Source organism: Hydractinia symbiolongicarpus, chromosome 1, assembly GCF_029227915.1.
Source record: "Hydractinia symbiolongicarpus strain clone_291-10 chromosome 1, HSymV2.1, whole genome shotgun sequence".
NCBI lineage: Eukaryota > Metazoa > Cnidaria > Hydrozoa > Anthoathecata > Hydractiniidae > Hydractinia > Hydractinia symbiolongicarpus.
Genome location: NC_079875.1, coordinates 22504343 through 22524173, shown reverse-complemented (window position 1 = coordinate 22524173; position 19831 = coordinate 22504343). Strand labels below are relative to the sequence as shown.

At 34.8% G+C, this 19831-nt stretch overlaps 2 protein-coding genes across 3 annotated transcripts; one reads left to right on the top strand and one right to left on the bottom strand.

Moving 5' to 3' along the window:
• Positions 1–4101, bottom strand: LOC130613405 (uncharacterized protein K02A2.6-like). Its single transcript, XM_057434781.1, has one exon. The coding sequence runs from the start codon at positions 4099–4101 to the stop codon at positions 1–3; it is 4101 nt and encodes a 1366-aa protein (XP_057290764.1).
• Positions 4102–5962: 1861 nt separating this feature from the next.
• Positions 5963–18896, top strand: LOC130646625 (non-lysosomal glucosylceramidase-like). 2 transcript variants are annotated; one of them, XM_057452535.1, is made up of 21 exons: positions 5963–6355; positions 9606–9800; positions 10148–10236; positions 10334–10449; positions 11951–11992; positions 12665–12862; positions 12935–13387; positions 13462–13573; positions 13805–13967; positions 14043–14168; positions 14303–14460; positions 14539–14643; positions 15247–15354; positions 15436–15521; positions 16315–16380; positions 16892–16998; positions 17082–17224; positions 17542–17660; positions 17747–17860; positions 17929–18006; positions 18080–18896. In XM_057452535.1, exons 2-21 carry the CDS (start codon positions 9661–9663, stop codon positions 18305–18307), a joined length of 2751 nt encoding a protein of 916 aa, XP_057308518.1. In that variant the 5' UTR covers positions 5963–6355; positions 9606–9660; the 3' UTR covers positions 18308–18896. The 2 variants fall into 2 exon arrangements, with proteins under 2 accessions (XP_057308518.1, XP_057308519.1); XM_057452536.1 differs by lacking the exon at positions 5963–6355 and adding an exon at positions 9446–9519.
• Positions 18897–19831: the final 935 nt, after the last annotated feature.

The following is a 19831-nucleotide window of genomic DNA, read 5'->3' as shown; positions in this document are numbered from 1 at the left end:
CTAAGTCTTCTTCTTGCGCTTCGGATTGATGATGACGTAACGCTCTGTAGTTTTTCTTTGTCGTTTCGGGTAGGTTTTTGCACCGTTCTTGTGGTTTTTCTTTTCGTATAGATCTTCTTCTTTGTTATGGCCATCATTCGGTTTAGATTGTTGGTTCTCATCAAAATTCGCATTGCTTGAGCAGGTACAAGGGTCTGCCCTGTTTCGCGCGTTAGAAACACTCGATTGCTTACCCTTCGCAGATCTATACAGTTTCGCGTGTCCGTTTGCTCGTAGAAACGTTTTTCCTTCCTTGTTTCGAACCATGATGCTTCGTTTGTATACTTTAATGATGGTGAAGACTTCCTTTAACCAGGGCGGTGAAAGTTTGTTTTTGTTGTCGGTAAGATTTTTCAACAATACCTTTTGTCCGACTTCAAAAGTGACAGTTTTTGCCTTGCGGTTCTGGTCGGTGTTTTCCTTGGATTTCTGTTTGTGCTTTTCATCATTCTTGTTTACTTCTATATCCAATTCACTGTTGCTTTTCACAAGTTGACTAACGTCAGGAAGATCATTCGTTAGCGGTCTACCGAACATCAGTGTTGCAGGTGGAACTTTAGTTACGGTATGAGGTGTGGTTCGGTAACTCAAAAGGAATGTGTCAAGAGTTTTACGCCAATCCTTTCCAGTGATGACAGCAGTTTGATTGTGTCGCTTCAATGTGCGGTTAAATCTCTCAACCTCACCATTAGCTTGTGGCCAGTATGGAGTTGTACGCCGGTGTTTTATACCATGTTGTTGAAGGTATCGGCTGAATTTGAAGGACGTGAATTGTGAACCGTTGTCAGTTACAATTGTTTTTGGATAACCAAAAATACTAAAGGTTCGCTTCATAACATTTATTATGTTTTGCACACCAGTGTTCTTGATAGAAGAAACTATTGGGTATCTGGATCTGTAATCAATCAAAACTAACAGGTTGTCACCAGAGGGATAAGGGCCTTGAATGTCCATTGCAATAGTGTTCCAAGGTTGTTTGGGAATTTCTGTTGGTTGTGACGGTTCATGCCTGGTGGTGGAGGGTGCAGTTACTTGGCAGGCATGACAGGTAAGTGTTAGATCTTCGATTTGTTTGTTCATCAGCGGCCACCAAACTTTTTCACGTAATAGTAGTTTAGTTTTGGTTGTTCCTTGATGCGTAGCATGTGCTATCTGCAACATTTTCTGTTGTAGAGTGCTTGGGATGACAATTCGTTGTCCTTTGAGTAAGATGTTATTCACAAAGGATAACTCATGCTTTGCATGTCTGTATGGATTCAAAGCAGAATCTTTTGGCCAGGCCTTCGAGTTAATGGCTTTGGTGACTTTTTGAAGAATGATGTCTTTTGCAGTTTCATCTTGTATCTCTTCGATATTGCAGCTTTTAGGTACTGCTTCTGCTGCTGTAAAGTTGATAAAGGATTCAATTGAGTCGTCAGTTTCTCCTTCACTGTCTGTACAAACAGGGTCTCTTGATAGTATGTCAGCAGCATTTTTGGCACCAGAAATGTATTTTAATTTGTAGTTATACCCTTGTATGCGAAGAAGCCATCTCTGGATCCTCGGTGGTGGAGATGTGGAAGTTGGTGACATTACGTGCAAAAGACTCTTGTGATCAGTGGTGATATCGAAGTCACGGTCATATATGAAAAAGTGAAAGTGTGTGCAGCCAAAGGCAACTGCGAGAGCTTCTCGTTCTGTTTGTGAGTATCTCTGTTCAACAGGTGTTAATGCTCTACTTCCATATGCTACCGGCTTGAAGTTTCCATCTTTCTGTTTCTGTGTAAGTATGGCACCAAGACCATACGGACTTGCATCAACAATTATGTCTGTTTCCGCCTCAGGATTGTAAAATGCCATAGTTTCAGAAGTGCAAAGTTTTTCTTTGAGTAAATCAAATGATTTCTGTTCAAGATCTGTCCATATGAATGGTGTATTTTTCTTGGTGAGTTTCCTCAGTGGAGCTGATAATGTACTGTAGTCTTTGATGAACTGACTGCAATAATTTACTAGACCAAGAAAGGATCTGACTTCTGTCGATGTTGTTGGTGTTTTGAATTTGTTGACTGCAGTGACTTTGGAAGGGTCTGGAGATATGCCATCTGTTGTGAGAGTATATCCACTAAATAAAATTTTATTCTTGCTAAACTCACATTTTTCTGGGTTGACACGCAGGCCATTCTCAGAAAGATTACGAAGAACCTTATCGAGATTGCGGTCATGCTCAGCTTGTGTTTTTCCCCAGATAAAAATATCATCAGAGATGTTCTTTGCCCCTTCACAATCAGCAATTACCATTTCAATATTTTTCTGAAAATGTTCAAAGGCACTTGAAATACCATATATGAGACGCTTGTATCTGAAAATTCCTTTATGGGTAATGAAGGCAGTAATGTTTCTGCTTTCTTCGGCTAACTCAATTTGATGGTAGCCTTCTCGCAGGTCAATTTTTGAGAAGACAGTGGCTCCATTTAATAATGGTAGGATTTCTTCCAGTTTTGGAATAGGATGCTTCTCTCTGATAATGGCAGTGTTTGCTCTGCGCATGTCCACACACAATCTAATTTTGCCATTTTTCTTAGGTACTGCGACAATTGGTGAAACCCACGAAGTTGGTCCATTAACTGGCTCAATGATATCTAATTTCAGCAGTCTATCGAGCTCTGCTTCAACTTTCTTTCTGGTGTGAAACGGCAGTCTCCTAGTTGGTTGCTGGATGGGGGTGACATCTGGATCAATATGGAGTTTCTGTTTGAAGTTGTTAAGTTTTCCCATTCCTTTGAATACCTTGTTGTTTTTGTTGAGGACTTGTTCTGTTGATACTGGTATGCCTTTTGACAGACTTCTGCTACCTAACTGGAATGTTCTATGGTTGATGGGTGTTGTAGCTGGTCCAATTCGTAATAGATCTAGCTGCTCAGCTGTTTTGTGACCAAGTAAATTGCCTCCTTGACCAGGTATTACGTAGAATTTTGCTAGTATTTTATGGTGATTTGCTGCAACTGTAGCTTTGAAGGTACCAGTGATTGGGAGCTTCTTAGTAGCATTGTATGGGTAGATTCGGGCATTGGATTTCTGAAGCTGGATGTTGCTGAATAAGCGTTTATAGGTTCGAAAATCGATGATATTTGTTGTGCTTCCAGAATCAATGATAGCAGTCATTTCGCTATTGTTTACTAGAACGGGGAAGTTATTTGACTTCGTAGTGTTCATCTTGTATAGGTAGATATCCTCATCTTCGTCATCAGAGTTTTCATGGTTGGTTTGATGAACTTGCTGTTTATTTTTGGTGCGGCACATTTTTGCAAAATGTCCTTTAATACCACATTTGTTACATGTTTTATCTCTTGATCTCCGACATTCATGACTTTTGTGGTTCTTCATACCACAGCGACCACATTCTGGTTTGTTGAATGATTTGGTTGGGTTGTTCCGATGTGGTGGTGCATTGTGTTTCCCATGGCTACGATGAGGTGGTCTACGCCCATGTAGTTTGTTGATTTGTTCAGAGCTTTCTTCTTCAGTGTCATGTTGTGTTTGTTTACCATTAGCTATTTCTTTGTTTTGGTGTTCTGCAGATTCAAAAAGTCGTCCAAGGTCCTGTGTTTTCTGGAGATTCAAATCAGTTTCCATAAGTAAACGTTTGCGGAATTTAATATTCGATGTTTTTGCTATGACCATGTCTCGGATTTCATTGTCAGTTTCTGATCCATATTCACAATATAAGGAAAGTTGTCGTAGACGGGTAATGAATTGATCCGTACTTTCCCCTACTTGTTGTGAGGCTTGGTGAAATTTATGCCTTTCGAAAGGTATGTTCTTTTTGACTGAAAAATGTTCATCAAATTTATGGAGGGCTTCTTCAAATGTTGTTCCAGGATCAGAGAAAGTTTCAAATATTTCCTGGCATTTAGGTCCAATCATGTGGAGTAAAATTGCCCTCTTTCTTTCATCATCCCTAACTCCACTTGCTAGTATGTAGTATTTAAGACTGGTCTGCCATTTCGTCCATCGTTGACCAACTGAAGTCGGTTCTCCATTTGGGTCAAAGGGTGGTATGGCTGGAAGTTGCAAAACGGACATGCTAGCTGCACAGAAATGCTCAGAGCGCGCGCACAAGTATAACTATCGCTTGAAATTACAAAGGACAGCCTAGCAAAGTTTCCTTTCGCACAGTAAGAGTCAACAAAATTTGTTGTTTTGATTCGAAAATTCACACGTCTTGTTTCACGCGAGATTGCTTTGTAATTATGAAATATACCTCTCCATGAGTTCTTGGAATCCTCGTCGCCAATTTGTAGTAGTTATCTATCATCAGATAAAAAGTATTCTTCTGATAAAAGAAGCTAATCACATATAAACATAAAGTCTGATATCAGATGCTGTGACACCATCTTGGATCGTGTTTAGAGCGCGAGCCGAAACTCACGGCATCCGATATATACCTAGTAAAATATATTACACGTACATGCGCAAATCCCTTTTAAATTATAAACTTTTGGTCGAACTTTTCAGAGAATCTGGTCTACATATTTACATAGCTTTAAACATCCGGCCAAGTCTCTTAAGTTTTTAAAGTTTAAAAGTTGTTCGGTCGAAGTTTATAGTCGTTTAGCTGGATATCAAGAAGTTCAAAAAGTTTGTTTATTGTTTCAGAACGCGAAGAAAGAAATATTTATTTATCTAATACAAAAATAGAAAATATAACAAAATGTAATAATCATAATATAACATTCTTCACAACTGCAAATGTTTTATGCAATAAAAAATGAAAATGATGTTATATCATTTAAATCAAAATGCATCATTTACAGACGTAAGACATAACAATTCTGGTAGTGCATACCGAACACACTTACTAGTCAAAACACAATCAGAAACAACAACATTCTGTAGTTTAGTGCAGAGCATGTCATACACACTAAATACTACTTTTTATGATCACAACTCCAAACGAACAGGAGGGACTTTACGTGTGTACGTGAAGATCTTCTTAATACAGGGGTATTTGCAATTTCAAATGTCCCTTCAGTTATTTCGGAATTGTCACTATTCACTTTAAATTCTTCGTTCGTTAGTATCAAATGGTTGCATACGTTCTTCCATAGATAAGTTATTGTGATCATTTAGATAACTCGTTTAAATTTTCACGTTAACTGTACATTCTCGACCGTCAAGATATTTAACAATGGCGTATTCTATTAACGGGTCATTCATACTATGATTTATGATTGAATTTGCGTAATAAACCTGACCAGATAGATAATAGATAATCAAGTGGATAAAGAAGTACCAGTTACTTTAAAAAAAAAGCATCACGAAAAGCATATCATTCAAATTGGGGTCAGAGCTCGATCCCAGGACCTGTACCGTTTTTTGATATAAGGATCAAATGATCAAAAAAACGCTAAAGGTCCTGGGATCGAGGTTGAGGATAATCCTTAGAACTTTAAACTCGTAGCACAAATTCATTTCATCATTTCATCATTCTGCAAAGTGACTACACGTGACTAAAAATTCTACAGAAGGGGTTTTTAATTCTGAAGATTCCGGTTTTTGCAAAAATTCGGAAAAACGGGTAATCACAGGGCCTGTAGCGTTTTTTGATCATTTGATCCTCATATCAAAAAACGGTACAGGTCCTGGGATCGAGCTCTGACCCCCTCGAAAAAATTTTTAGAAATTAAGCTTAGATTTAAAATAAATAACAATATTGATAGTACAATATCGCCCAGCGGGAGCTTTTTTAATGAAAAAAGTTATTCATTGCAATGAAATATGGAAGTCAGGTCACTGAGATTTTACCAGCTGTGTACTTTGTGATGTGAATGCAATAGAATTTATCAGTCAGGGCTGCTTTTATCAGTTGAGGAAAAAAGTATTGATTTGCATTGTGAATTTCTGGGTTTGCGCGCGCAGCTTTAAAATTTAGGGAGAACTTTCCGTAAAATAAGGGGTAAATAAATGGGATCGAGGTCTTCTTTATTGTTGTTTATGTTTATCCGCTGTTTATTTACATTTTGTTTTGTTATTTTGTTTTGTAATCAAGTAGAAGTAGCCAGCTGGTAGTTAAATTTTTTTTTATGTTGGGTTCAGTTATTCTGTTAAACAATAAAGAAAAAAATTTGAACGTTAATTTCAAATTCAAAGATTTCTTTTCTTCACAAATCAACTTTTTATTGAAAGGAAATAAGATATGAAAAATGAGCAGCTGGGAATTTTATTTCAACTTACTTTATCCAGCAGTAGCTACCTAAATGATAAGCAACTGCCTCCTATAGTTTTTATGCCTCTGGAAAAGGAAAGATTTTAAAGAAATTTTATTTCTGGATAAAAGGTGAGATTGTTAGCAGAAATATTTTATATAGCTAGCTATAGCTATATATATCTGTTTATATTCCATTTCAATCTGATTTGGATTGACAGCATGGTAGCTACATAATTTTGTTTGCAAGCTTCAAACGCTAGAGTGAATCATATTAGAAAAGGTAGCTACCAACTCTTTTTTTATTTTCTGCCAACTAGCTACCTACCATATATGCCTACCATTTCTGCTAGCTAGCTATTTATCATAGCTGAAAAATCTTGTATATGTTCTGCCCTTAAAAATATATTCAGGTTGCATGTTACCATAGCCCTGTGTTAACCCAAGCCATGTGAGGGAAATTGGGGAGATGGCACATTGTGGGTTATTGGATGTTGCACAGAGTTGTCTCTTAAAGTGGCGCCGTAGATTAGTGGTTATAGCTCTCGTACTCTGTGCGGGAGACCAGGGTTGGATTCCTCTTGACGGCGATTCAACATGGGCGAGTGAATGTTACCATAGCCCCGGGTTAACCCAAGCCATGTGAGGGAAATTGGGAAGATGGCACACTGTGTGGGCCATTGGATGTTGCCGGGAGTTGTCTAGTAGAGCGCGGACCCTAATTGGGTCTGCGTCGCTCAAAATGAGCATTAAATACTCTAGGACTCTCCATCTAAGCCATGGCCCCTCCTGGAAATAATAGACAGGGTATATCCCTCAATATTTGTGAGGCTAGCCATGTAAAATATGCACATCTATCTATCTACTAAATTGGGTTTGCGCAACTTAAAATGAGCATTAAATAGAGGACCCATCCTAGGAATAGTGGACAAGGTTTATGCCCTGATATTTGTGAGGCTGAGGCTAACCATGTAAAATATCCACATCTATTTATCTCTTCTATGTGCTTTTAATGAAACTTGAAAATATATTGCGGTTTAATGATTTTTTGATGACATCATCAACTCGTCTGTTCTGAAAAGGCTTGTGGACACAGCTTTATGAAATTGGTCCCATTTTGGTTCCTAATTACCCACACTGTGAAACATAACTGATTTTGCCACCTAGTTTCCAGGTCATGTAACCTCAAAGTTCATTAATTTAACTTCGGCTATTGGCATGGTTATTGACATTGTGATGTTTAATTTGTCGATTAACATTAAAGATAAGCATTTTTCGGTGACTCCACAGTGAAAGGATACATCATATATGCCTGTTACACACTAGCCAGACAATTCAATAATAATTCTAAAGTTACTATAAGCCTGTGGAAAGATCCACTTGACAGTATATTTATATATACTATTAGTGACGTAAAATCAATGTGCTATAACATCAAAATAGCAGAGCTCTTTGTAACAGAGAATTTTTATGTATTTGTACAGATATTTTGAGTTATTTTAGTGTATTTTTTACATCTTAAATTTGTTTCTTGCCTCTGGACTTAGCAAAAGTGCCAAAAATATCTTCCTGGGTGCTAAATAAATGGCTGTTATATCTCCCCTATAGTGGAGCATTAGTTTGCCTAATTATCTATTACATGAAGGTTTTGGTACCATACAAATTGAATAGATTAGGTCTTAAAAATGAAAACAATACTTAACAAGGATGGTGGGTGGGTGGTACTAGATTTGTTACAATGCATTACAAGGGGGGAGGGGAAGGGGGTTGGTAAAAAATGGTGAATTTGGGTGTTACGTAATTGTTGAATGGCCCCTTACTATGGTATTTCACCTGTATTTTCCCTTGAGAACCTTATTCAGTCCTTGTTTAAATGCTATCTCAATTTGAAGTGAGTTAACTACACCATTCGACATGTCAGCATTCTAAGTTTAACTCTTCGAGTGAAGAGGATCAATTTGTTAGTCCTGATGTTCTATTGTAAAATTTCTTATAGTCCTAATGTCTCATTAGGAAAACTACCAAACAGAAAACTATTGAGTTATTGAAATGATTTGGAATAAACTTGATTCTAGATTTAATGGGCTGAAATATATTTCATATTTTCAAATATATTTCAATATATTTCATATATTTCACGCTATAGCGTGCAAAAAGCTCATAATTTTTCCTGCTTGGTTCATAATTTGTAAAGTGAAGTGATTCTTTTCCTGAAAAATAGGAAATTGTTGCTAAATTTATTTCATTATTTACTTGAGTATTTTTCAAAAAACAAACATTTCATCATAAATATTCACAGTTTAATTATTTTTTGTATGCAGAGGTACATCAAGGCGCCAGTGCTCTCAACCGCAGAGGAGAATAGTGTGTAACTGTGAATTTTGATTGGCCACCTTTAGGACTTTTTTTGTAATTTTATTATCTGTATGGAACAAATTTTTACAAGTGAAAATGAACTTAAGAATGAACTTGCAAATGACATTATCATTTATTATCATATTACAATGTTAAATTATATGCATTCAAATGCTACCAATTGATTAAGTTGAAAATGTATTTACTTACTTTGAAATTTTTTTGCCTGAATGAATTTAATCTGATGATAAAAAGACTTTATAGTAATGGTTTTATTAGGAATTTTTGTTAAGTAGACATTAGATTTTTTGAACCAAGATATTTATTTTATTAATTATCCAAAAAGAAGTGATATTAGTTTTTGTTAACTATCTATATAATATCTTTATAGTTTTTTATGTGAAAAATGAGAATGTGCAAAAAAATAAATAAAAAAAAATATCTATAAAGTCAAATGCAAAAAAAAGTTTAATAAATTTTTAATGATTATTTTTTTGAAATGGTAAAGTTAGTTTCACCACATTTAATTGACATCCTAGACAGGTTGATGTGTTTAAAAATTTCTATAAAAATGTATTTTGTATCTAAATAATATGATATATTCTACTATAATATTATAACTATTTTGTATTTCATTATATATATTCATTATATATATTTTCTCTTACTTAATAACTTTGTGAAAAAGATTATCAGCATAAGATATCTTTTGATTACTTAATTATTTCCAGTGTTAAAGCATTAATAAAAGATCAATCCTTTTGTGTTAATTTTTAAAATCTATATTCAGGAAAAAAAATTAAAATTTATAATTACATGAAAGAAATATTAAAGACTGCAACTGCATTTATGAATGAAATTTTTGATTAAGCATAATATTACTCATATTCTCGTTGACTGTATTTTAAACCTGTAAATCACAAATGTTTTGAGGCTTGGAGGTTAATTCATCTGTTCTTTTTTAATATTATTGCATTTGATATTTTATATACCAACAGTCTTTATCTTATTTGCCAATGTTTGTTAGGACAACTAAGCGGACAATTATGCTGGCATGAAGTATTGGAAGAATTTGGAAAGTCATGAATAATAATTTGGAGCAACATCTCCCACCTCAGTTTGGTTGGAGATTAAAACTTAATCATGAGTTTCCGGAAAAACCCCGTGTTTTTGTATTCCCAAGATTATCACAGGTTACAAAACTTGCTGGAATGGCATACAGGTGTGAATGACTTAATTTTGTTTTTTGGTTACAACCTTTTTAATTAAACTTGAACTTTATTTCGGTAAAATAACTAAAGCAAAGGAGAATAATTTGGCAAATTTGGGTGAAGATATTAGGCTGGAGAGGAAGAAACTATCAAACTCACCAGTGTGTGTGCTCAATTAAATCTACTCTTCTCCACTGCATCTGGAGCTCTTCACCAGCAACACTTTTTAGTTTAAATGTATATACCTTGATAAAGAATTAGCAGTGCTATATTTTAAAGTTTGGAACACTTTTTGATAGAGAAGTGACAAATTTTCCTGGTTCTTCGAGACTATTCATATAATATCACAACATTTTAGGTATATTCGTTTTACACAAAGGCAAAGAAGAAGCGGCAAAACACCTTTTATCGATCCTTATGCAGTTAGCTCGTGCAAACAAATTTATGGTATGAATTTTCTTAATGAGGAAAATTATGTTGGCCTTTTTTTGTTTTGAGGTATGCACAGATGGAACAAATGTTAAATCATGTCTGTGTTTGATAGGAGTACCAATAGGTGGCATCGGGGCAGGAACAATTGGTCGAGGATGGAAAGGTGATTTTAACAGGTGGCAATTAATCCCTGGAATGTATTCATATGATATAGTGGAAGTTAATCAGGTATGGAAACTGTGTCAGGGATGTTGCATTTCTTAGCTGGAGTTAAATCAGCATAAAGAAAAATAGAAAATTGGGAAAGAGAGTTGTGAAGGGGCTTTTAGTTCACAAATTGTTTTGTTACATCAAAAAAATAGCCACATACAGTTTATCTTTATTGAACAGTATATACCAGAAAAGCACTATATATAACCCATTGGTTGATTTCTATTCAGTGTTGTGTTGAAATGTGCAATTGTACATATGCAAGCTATCCGAATAAGACGCTTCTATTGCCTAAGAAGCAGGTTAACCCTATTCGGTCCGGGGTTTTTCGAACATACTATGACTCCGGATTCCGCCCCCCCTCAATAACTTTTCATAGGGTTGATTAAATTGAATCAAACTTGGCACACTTATAGTACGTTATAAAAGGAACAAAATGGCGCCAAAAAAAATTTGCTTGCGTCAGCACATTTTCTGTGACGTCATCAAAAGCTTAAAAATTTTTAAAAATGCCACTATCTGCTTAAAATATAATTACTTTTGTTCTAGAGTGAATTTTTACATTCTGTTTGAAGTTTCTGAAAGCTAAATAAAAGTTATTTAACATATCTTCCGGTTTTTACATGAATCGGATAAAAAATTGCCAAAATTTGCCCGAAAATCCGTTTCTTTCCGATTTTCGGGTAAAATCCAACAAAATCGGGAAATCGGATTAGTCACGTGTTCAAATTATTCAAAATGATTTTTCCTAATGAAACAAAGTTGTGTTGCAAGTTTCAAGTTCTAAGGATAATCCTAACAGGAGTTATTATATTTTCTCCATTATAAGGATTTCATAGAGATTTTTAGGGGTAGTTTCGAGTAATGGCCAATATCAAAGCCTCTGAAAGGTATGGGACCTAAAAAATTTGCATGCAGGTGTCTAATAGATAAATGTTGAAACTCAGTAAGTATCATAGCCATATAACAAAGCAATCAGGAGTTATTAAAAAAAAACCGTCAGGGGGGGGCGGAATCCGCCCCCCCCCCCCCCGGACCGAATAGGGTTAAGAAGCTTTGTTATTAGACACAAACTTTACAGAAAAGCAATATTAGCTATTAGACACACACAATTTGACAGACATACCACATTATGTCAAAATTTGTTGGCCAAAATTTTAGTCAGCCTTCAACAGAAAATTTAAGCTGACAAATAATTTGAAATCATTTTCAAATTTTTGTATTTCTTTGGAAAATGTCGGAAAAGTTAAGGTAGTTGTGGACAACAAAAAATGGAAGTCAGTGAAAAGTTTGCAGACATTTCATTATTGCCAGGAACTTATTAATAAAAATAATGAATGTAGAAAATTCTTAAAAACAAGTTTATTAAGGTCCAGTTTCATTTGTGGCAGTTTATTCGTCGGCCCAATTGATTTATCAGCCTATATATTTTTAATATATGGTTGTTTTAATTTTATAAATAAATGAATGAACGAACCAACTAACAAATTAGAATTGTATGTTTTTCGTTTTCGTCTAGTTTACTGTTTGCATACGTAAAGGCTGCAAGACTGTTTACCAGGTGAGAACTAGGTTCCTTATAGTTAAATAAAATTAATAGGGTTCCACGCGCATGCCTACAAGAAATATTAGGAACACTTTTTCAGTATGTTTTATTAATGATTACATCAAGATCAAGATCAAGATAAATCAAAAAAATGAGTGACAAATGTGTATTATAGTTGACAAATCAACTTGAACCATTGTTGACTTTCATACTAGTAGTTGTTTTCTGTTATCAGTGGGAGCACATTATGAAATAAATTTGTCTGTGTTTATATTGTGAGCGTAAAAGGCCATTAAAATAAAAGGAATTAATGCATTCTAACTGTTTCTACTAATGGTTTAACACATCCTTTTATTAGACGCCACCTTGAGTAAACTTTCCCCTTTCAATCATTTTTTTTTAGTAAATTCACTGAAAACAGCATTTATTTGAAACAAATGCAATGTTGGTATTCATTGTTGAAAATATAAAAAACCCTGTTGCAAATAAAATGGACGATATTACCGATAATGTAGATATTACGTGAAAAATTATGTTTTCCATTAAGCAAGAGAAAAGAAAAAAAAAAAAAAAAGTTAAGCAGACCCTTTTTAAAAGTCCTCCTGAAAGTAAAAATAAAAATATTAATAAACCTCTTACGCTTTTTTTCGAAGGTTGATTGTATTTTTTTTTTGTATTTATTTCTAGCAAGTATTGTCTCCAACTGCTCCAAATGGGAAGTTGAATTGTGAAAAAAATCTACAGGGTTGGACTTGGTCTTTTGATGGTGGTCGGGCTTTTTATCATGCTTTGTATCCACGGGCGTGGACTGTCTATGAAATTCCTGCACATTCATTAAGACTGACATGTCGACAAGTATCTCCAATATTTCCAGATGATTATAAGGTTTGTTCTACTCCACGATTCATTGAAATTCTTTTTATCTTGTATTAAAATGATTTTTATCTGTTTCCAAAGGATACTAGTTTACCTGTTGGTGTTTTTGTTTGGACTGTTGAAAACTTGGGATGTGAAGAAATGGAGGTTTCTATCATGTTTACTTTTCAAAATGGCGACGGTGGTGCCGAAGACTCTGCTGGAGGCCACCGAAATGAAGAGTTTTGTTGTAAAGGCATATACAGCGAAATAAAGCTGGAAAATGTAGATGGGAAAAGAGGAAAATGTTGTGAGGACAGTGATGGTTCAAGTATGGAGAACTCTGTTGTCGATAGTAATACTAACCTAGAAAATACTTTTCAAAAATGCCAATCTACTATTGTTGCAAAAACAGCTTCAGAGGTTAATAATAACTTGATACACAGTTCTTCGCAAGAAAATCGCACTGTGCATGACGTGCATGGCGTTTTAATGCATCACAACGGTTTAAAAAAGTCCTTCACATTGGCAATTGCAGCACTGCAAGTGCATGAGGTGAGGTTTGCTTTCCGATCAGAGAATGTATGTGTGTGTTTAAGTTATTTAAGGTGGCTTCTTTTTATTTACAGGATTCAACTGATATCGTTCATGTCAGTACAAAAGCAGCGTTTGACCCTAAATCACCATGTCGAAAGGTATGGGAAGATTTAATGGATGATGGAATGTTAACAAACAAAATAGGTACGTTTTATTTCAGTGAGGTAGACGTCCATAAAACGTTAATGGCAGTACCAGACATTTTTAAAAAACTAGTCGGTTGAAAAGACTAGCGTTCTGACAAAACATATAGCTATCTCCACAGAAGCACACTGAATGAGCAGTTCTAGTGCTTTGTACAAAATTATTGTAATATAGGCGTAATTAATTTTTCACATTGGTAGATTTCTCAATATTCTTTTGTGCTGTTGCTAGGGGATCCTGTGAACAAAAAGACGTTTCCTGGTCAAACATTAGCGGCAGCTGTGGTCGCCAAAACAAGCGTAAAACCAGAAAGCAAGGTGGATCTCCATTTTGTGTTAGCGTGGGATCAACCAGTTGTAAAATTTGGTGCACATAGTGAAGTCGCATACTGCAGGTAGATATGGTTGCAGTAAACTAAGTGAGAATGCTACATCAAAATTTGTTCTATTGTTTTGTCTTTTCCATTCAGGCGGTATACTCGATTTTTTGGTACCAATGGAAACGCGTGTCCTTCCTTGTGTTGTTATGCCATTCAAAATGTTGCATCATGGGAAGGCAAGATTGAAGCGTGGCAAAATCCGATATTATCAGACAAGTATTTTGCATTCTCTTAGATTGCATTCAGAGCTCTTTAATAGCAAAGTGTTTTCCTTCACAACACTGTACCTGTATTGAAGAAGGTTTGCTGCACTACCCATGCCTTACCTCCTTAAAATAATGTATTTTTAGCACGCTTCCAGATTGGTTTAAATCAGCATTATTCAACGAGTTATATTTTATTTCTGATGGCGGAACCATCTGGTTAGACATAAAAAGAAAGAAGGATGTTCATCATCGAATAATTCCAGACACCGTGAAGACTTATGGTCGGTTCGCATACTTAGAAGGTTAGTGTGGTTGTATTCTTGTAGACTTACATTAAATTTATCGACTGTTCATTTTCTGCTGTTTTCTTTTTTATTTAGGTCATGAATATCGTATGTATAACACTTATGATGTCCACTTTTACGCGTCATGGGCGTTAGCGATGTTGTGGCCTAAATTGCAACTCAGTGTTCAGTACGATATTGGTGTGTATTTCTTTACTGCCGCTTTCAACTGATTAATTTTTTTTTTAAATTTCATTTTCGACAATGATTAAAGAAACACCGTTGTCGGTTCATCTCAAAGAACCTTTGCGCAAAATTCGCGAAATTTATTGGATTGGTTAAAGGTTTTTTTATTCATGAGGTCTAGTTTTGTTATATTTTTCGCTTAGCTGTTATTGTCTCTATAATTTAATCGGTTCGTCTTCAAAAACGTCCAACTTTTATGAATCACTAGTTTGCGAAAATGTCTTCCTTTGGTGTGATGATTTCATGTGACAAATTCTGTCGTTGAAAATATTAGATTTTGAAAATCGCGAAAGTTAAACCCATTTTTTTAATTGGAAAATTACATTTTAAAAGAACGTACAATAAAACACACACAATATAATACATCTTATTTACCTTGTAGCATAAATAATCCATTTTTTAAATTGCGACAAAAAAACGAATTTTTGCGAAAAATAAATTAATAGTAGTTTGTATTATTTTATTTACATCATTATTATTATTATTTTTCTTTGAAATGGGTAATTTTACAGCAAATAATTTTTATATAATAAATGAATGCAATTATTGTATACGTAGCAACTTCATGCTTGAATGAAGACAACGAAATCCGTTTGATGATGATGGCTGGACAAAAAGCATTCCGAAAAGTTTCAGGTTGTGTACCACACGATTTAGGGGATCCAGGTATGAAGTAACTAAGTAGAAACCGACTGTTATGTAACGGCAATGTTTTTCAAAAATATGAAGTAATATTATTTTATCTAGATGATGAGCCTTTTGTTCGAGTGAATGCTTACTGTATACACGATACTTCATGTTGGAAAGATTTGAATCTCCATTTCGTTCTGCAAGTATGTCTTTTTTTTAGCCTTTTGCATTTCATCATGGTCATTCAGTGTTACTGCGAGCGAATATTCAGTCTGGGATTGTGTGAAAATGCACAAAACAAAATCTTGGAACTTTCACCTAGTGCAGGAATTGTTTTTATCGGTTCAATGCAAATATGTTAGGGTAATGCCATTTCTTGAAACAAAATCATAAACAAGGTTATTGTTCTGCATTTTCACCTTCCTCAGGGAGTTCCGAGATTTTGTGATATAGGAGTTTTGACCTTTACATTAGAAGGTGCAGGGACCCGAAGAAAGGAAATGAAAAGAAACGTCATTACAATGAATGTTGGAACTTGGTGCAATCTGCTTTATGTAAATAAGATAATGAGATTGCATTTTTGAACATGCAAATAACCAATGTCATTTCAGTAATAATTAATGACAATTAAAACCTTTACAAAAGAAAAACAAACAAAACAAAAAAAGAAACCAACTACCTAAGGTCATTACGAAACATAAAGCAGGAAAGTATTAAAGCATCTCCTGCCCGAAACATGTTGATTTCATATGAAGAGCTTGGTGTATGCAGTATAATAACTACCATGAAGTATATTAACTACCGTGAAGTATATTAACTGGGTTTCTGCCAGCTAACAGTAGATATGTTGTTGACTTCTATCAAGGCTTACTCTGCCAGTAAATCGAAATATTTAATTTAACCACTCCTCACAGAATATCTCGCCTAGTGTTAAACTGGTTTTGGCAGTCTATATATATGTGTGCTGCTCATTTAATATTATTTTCTCTTTCCAAGGTCTATAGAGATTATTACATCACAAAGGACACACAGTATCTGATGGATATGTGGCCAGCTATGAAGGTAACAAAACAGAAAATCCGTTATACCTTATACTTCTAATTTTAAGAGGCTTTTTACTGGGACTAGTTTTCAAGAAATTTACATTTAAGAAGAAAAGGTTCCTGTGCTATTTTAACTTTGCGGACGGAAAAATCGTATAAGAAGTTAATTTGGTATAGAAGAAATTTATTATTTTTGCAATCTGGTGGATCTGCTTTCAGAATTTTATTGTTCGTTTTTTTTCTTTTCTCATGTGCTCACCTTAGACTGTCTGTTGCTTTCATGTTGCTTTGTATTTTGAAATATCTGAGAATCTGAGATTGCTTGTGAGATGTTGCTGATAAAAGCACCACATAATAATTATACATATGTCAGATGATACTAGTTTTAAGTAAAGGTACATTGCTAAACATAAACAAGAAATATGTCGGATTAGGGTTTTAAAAAACACGATGGTGATTACAGAAGCAACAAGTTAGCTGCTCATCTTTGACCAGCTACCAATTGCTATGGAAACATCATGCATTTTTAGGCTGTGATGTCACACTCAATGAGTCAAGACACGGATGGCGATGGGATTATTGACAATTCAGGATTTGCAGACAATACTTTTGACTGCTGGGTGGTGACTGGACCAAGGTTAGATCAACCAACAGAATTGTTGATAAGGTTGTTTTTTTTTTCAACTTATTCATTTATCAATTCTTTATCTTTATTGACAGTGCGTACACAGGAGGTTTATGGTTGTCTGCTTTGAGATGCATGATAGAGATTGCGGATGTTCTGGAACTTTCAGACAAAATGTCAAAATTCAAAAGTGTATTGGAGAGGGGAAAAAGATCTTTTGAACGAAAACTATGGAACGGTGAGTAGTTTTGTAGTTATTAATTTTTTTTGTGGACATCGGTTTCACTTCCCTAACCTGTTTCGATTGTTTGCTGCCGAATTTCAACTTAACTCCAATGTTTTGTAGTGTAGTCTGTTCGTCTGCGGCTTTCAATTCTGGGGACTGCCGATCGAATCCCGCGCCCGCCAGATGTGTGTTGGTGATGAGCAAATTAGTTCTTTTTCAATATGTCGAATGTTTTAGTTAAGATTTTTTTCTGACTTTCCTACTGTGCGTCACTCACCTCATCTAAGCTACAAAACTTTTGTAAATGTAAGTGGGTTTATTTTCAATAGGCATGTATTTTAACTACGATGGAAGTGAGAATGAACACCACAATAGTATCATGGCTGGTCAGTGTGCGGGACAATGGTACTTACACGCGTGTGATTTAGCACAAAACGACGAAGATGCGGTAAACTGCTTCAAATTATATTCTTTTATCATTAGCATTTAATACATTCCTTTCATTCGCTTATTTTTGCTAAATTTATGTTTTAGGTGTTTCGTAAAGAGCAGATACGAAGTACGTTAAAAGTCATATTTCAAAATAATGTCATGCGATTTGAGGGCGGTTTCATGGGCGCTGTGAATGGCATGCGAGCTGATGGAACGGTTAGATTTTAATCTTGTTTAGTTATTTACCTGTGTACTTCACTTTAACGTGTATTTATCGTTTATAGGTCGATAAAGACAGCTTGCAAGCCGAAGAGGTCTGGACAGGAGTGACGTATGCCTTAGCTGCTACTATGATTCAACAAGTATGTTTGTGTACCATGTCTCTCGCATTTGTGGTCTCTTTTTTATAGTTCACTGTTTTTTCGTCTCTTGCAGGGCATGATAAAAGAAGGATTCCGGACAGCAGAGGGAATATATCGGACAGTATATGAAAAATGGGGTTTAGCGTTTCAAACACCTGAAGCAATCACGTGTAAAAGAACGTTTCGTAGCCGTGGCTACATGAGGCCGCTTAGTATATGGAGCATTTACCACGCTTTTGTTAAACGTAAAAATGATTCTTCCAACGATGACTACGTCCCATTAAAAGAGAACGTATGTTAGCATATCTTATTACGTTACAGTATAGTTGTGATTTAAGGTCATGCTTTGACACAACGTGGTTGTTCCACTTATCAAGAGAAGCCGTTCAAAGATTTTAAATGTGACAGGCGAATAATGCGCTCATGCAGTCCCACCGTAGAGAGCGAGGTGAATTCACTTAGAACTGACATGATTGTAGAGATTACGATTCAGTTCGGAAAAATCCGTATTTTTTTCTAGAAACAAAAGGGAAAGCAATCTTTTATTTTTATAATCGAAAATTGGTTGGGCTTTAGTTTATCTTGCTAACTTTCTCTTTAAACAATCTGGGACCTTCCAAAATCAGTTTCCTTGAATTTTGTATTTGGAATGAAAATATTAAAACAATTTCCGGCTGGCGATGCGATCACTTGTGTAAATTTTCGCCTGTTTAAGGTGTGCACGAGAAAGGTTTACAAAAGCATATTAAATTATATAGCTGCTAATTTATTATGGTAATTTATTAAATAATTTATTCATTTAGAGTATATAATTGATAATTTATTTATTAATTAACACTGATTGCTGGCCAATCACTGGGTAAAGAAAGTTAATATTTTATTTGACTTGATACGAGTCTTTTTTATTCTCTGAATGTGTGGTTTTTTTCATTTATATTGAAAGTGTAGGTAACCTGAGTTCGAAGTTGTGATTCTACCTTTGTTAAGATATAAGAGATGATTCATAAATCGGAAAGTCTTTGGTAAGCCTGAATCCAACATTTACATTCCCCATCCTTTTGTTGCCCCAAACGGTAAAGTCGTAAATATGTTAGTTTATTAAAATCACGAACATTCGCTCTATGATGTAAGGAAGACAACAGTTCAAAAGTGTGTTCTCTAAAATATAGATGTTTTACGGTGTGAAATTGATGTTTTACGATATGAAATCGATGTTTCGCGGTATGAAATCAATATTTTACGATATGAAATTGATGTTTGACGGTATGAAATATCAATTTTCACGGTATGAAATCGATGTTTCATGATATGAAATATCGATTTTCATGGAATGAAATCTATGTTTTACGATTTGAAATCGATGTTTGACTGTATGAAATCAAAGTTCTGCGGTATGAAATTAATGTTTGACGGTATGAAATCGATGTTTCACGGTATGAAATATCTAGACGACTAAGGATTCTCTCTCTAACGTTAGATTGACATTTACCATACACTTTTCAATTTGTGACTCTTCTCTTTTTTACTTTTATTTAGTAGAAAATGTTTCACCTTAGAACCAACGTTTCACGCATGTTTACATCTTAAAAAATATAGAATGAAATTGTTTACTAATCAGAAATACTTTAAACGATACTCAAAATGAAAAAATAAAAAAAAGAAATATGACTAATCATTTAACATTGAACTAAAATAAAATGTTTATAAAAAAATTATTGAAGTATAAGAAATATTTTGTTTGCTGTTTTGCAAATATTTTTCTTTATAAAACGCCTTTTTCTTAACCAATATATGCGTTCCCAAAAGACTTCTTTTCCACCTCATC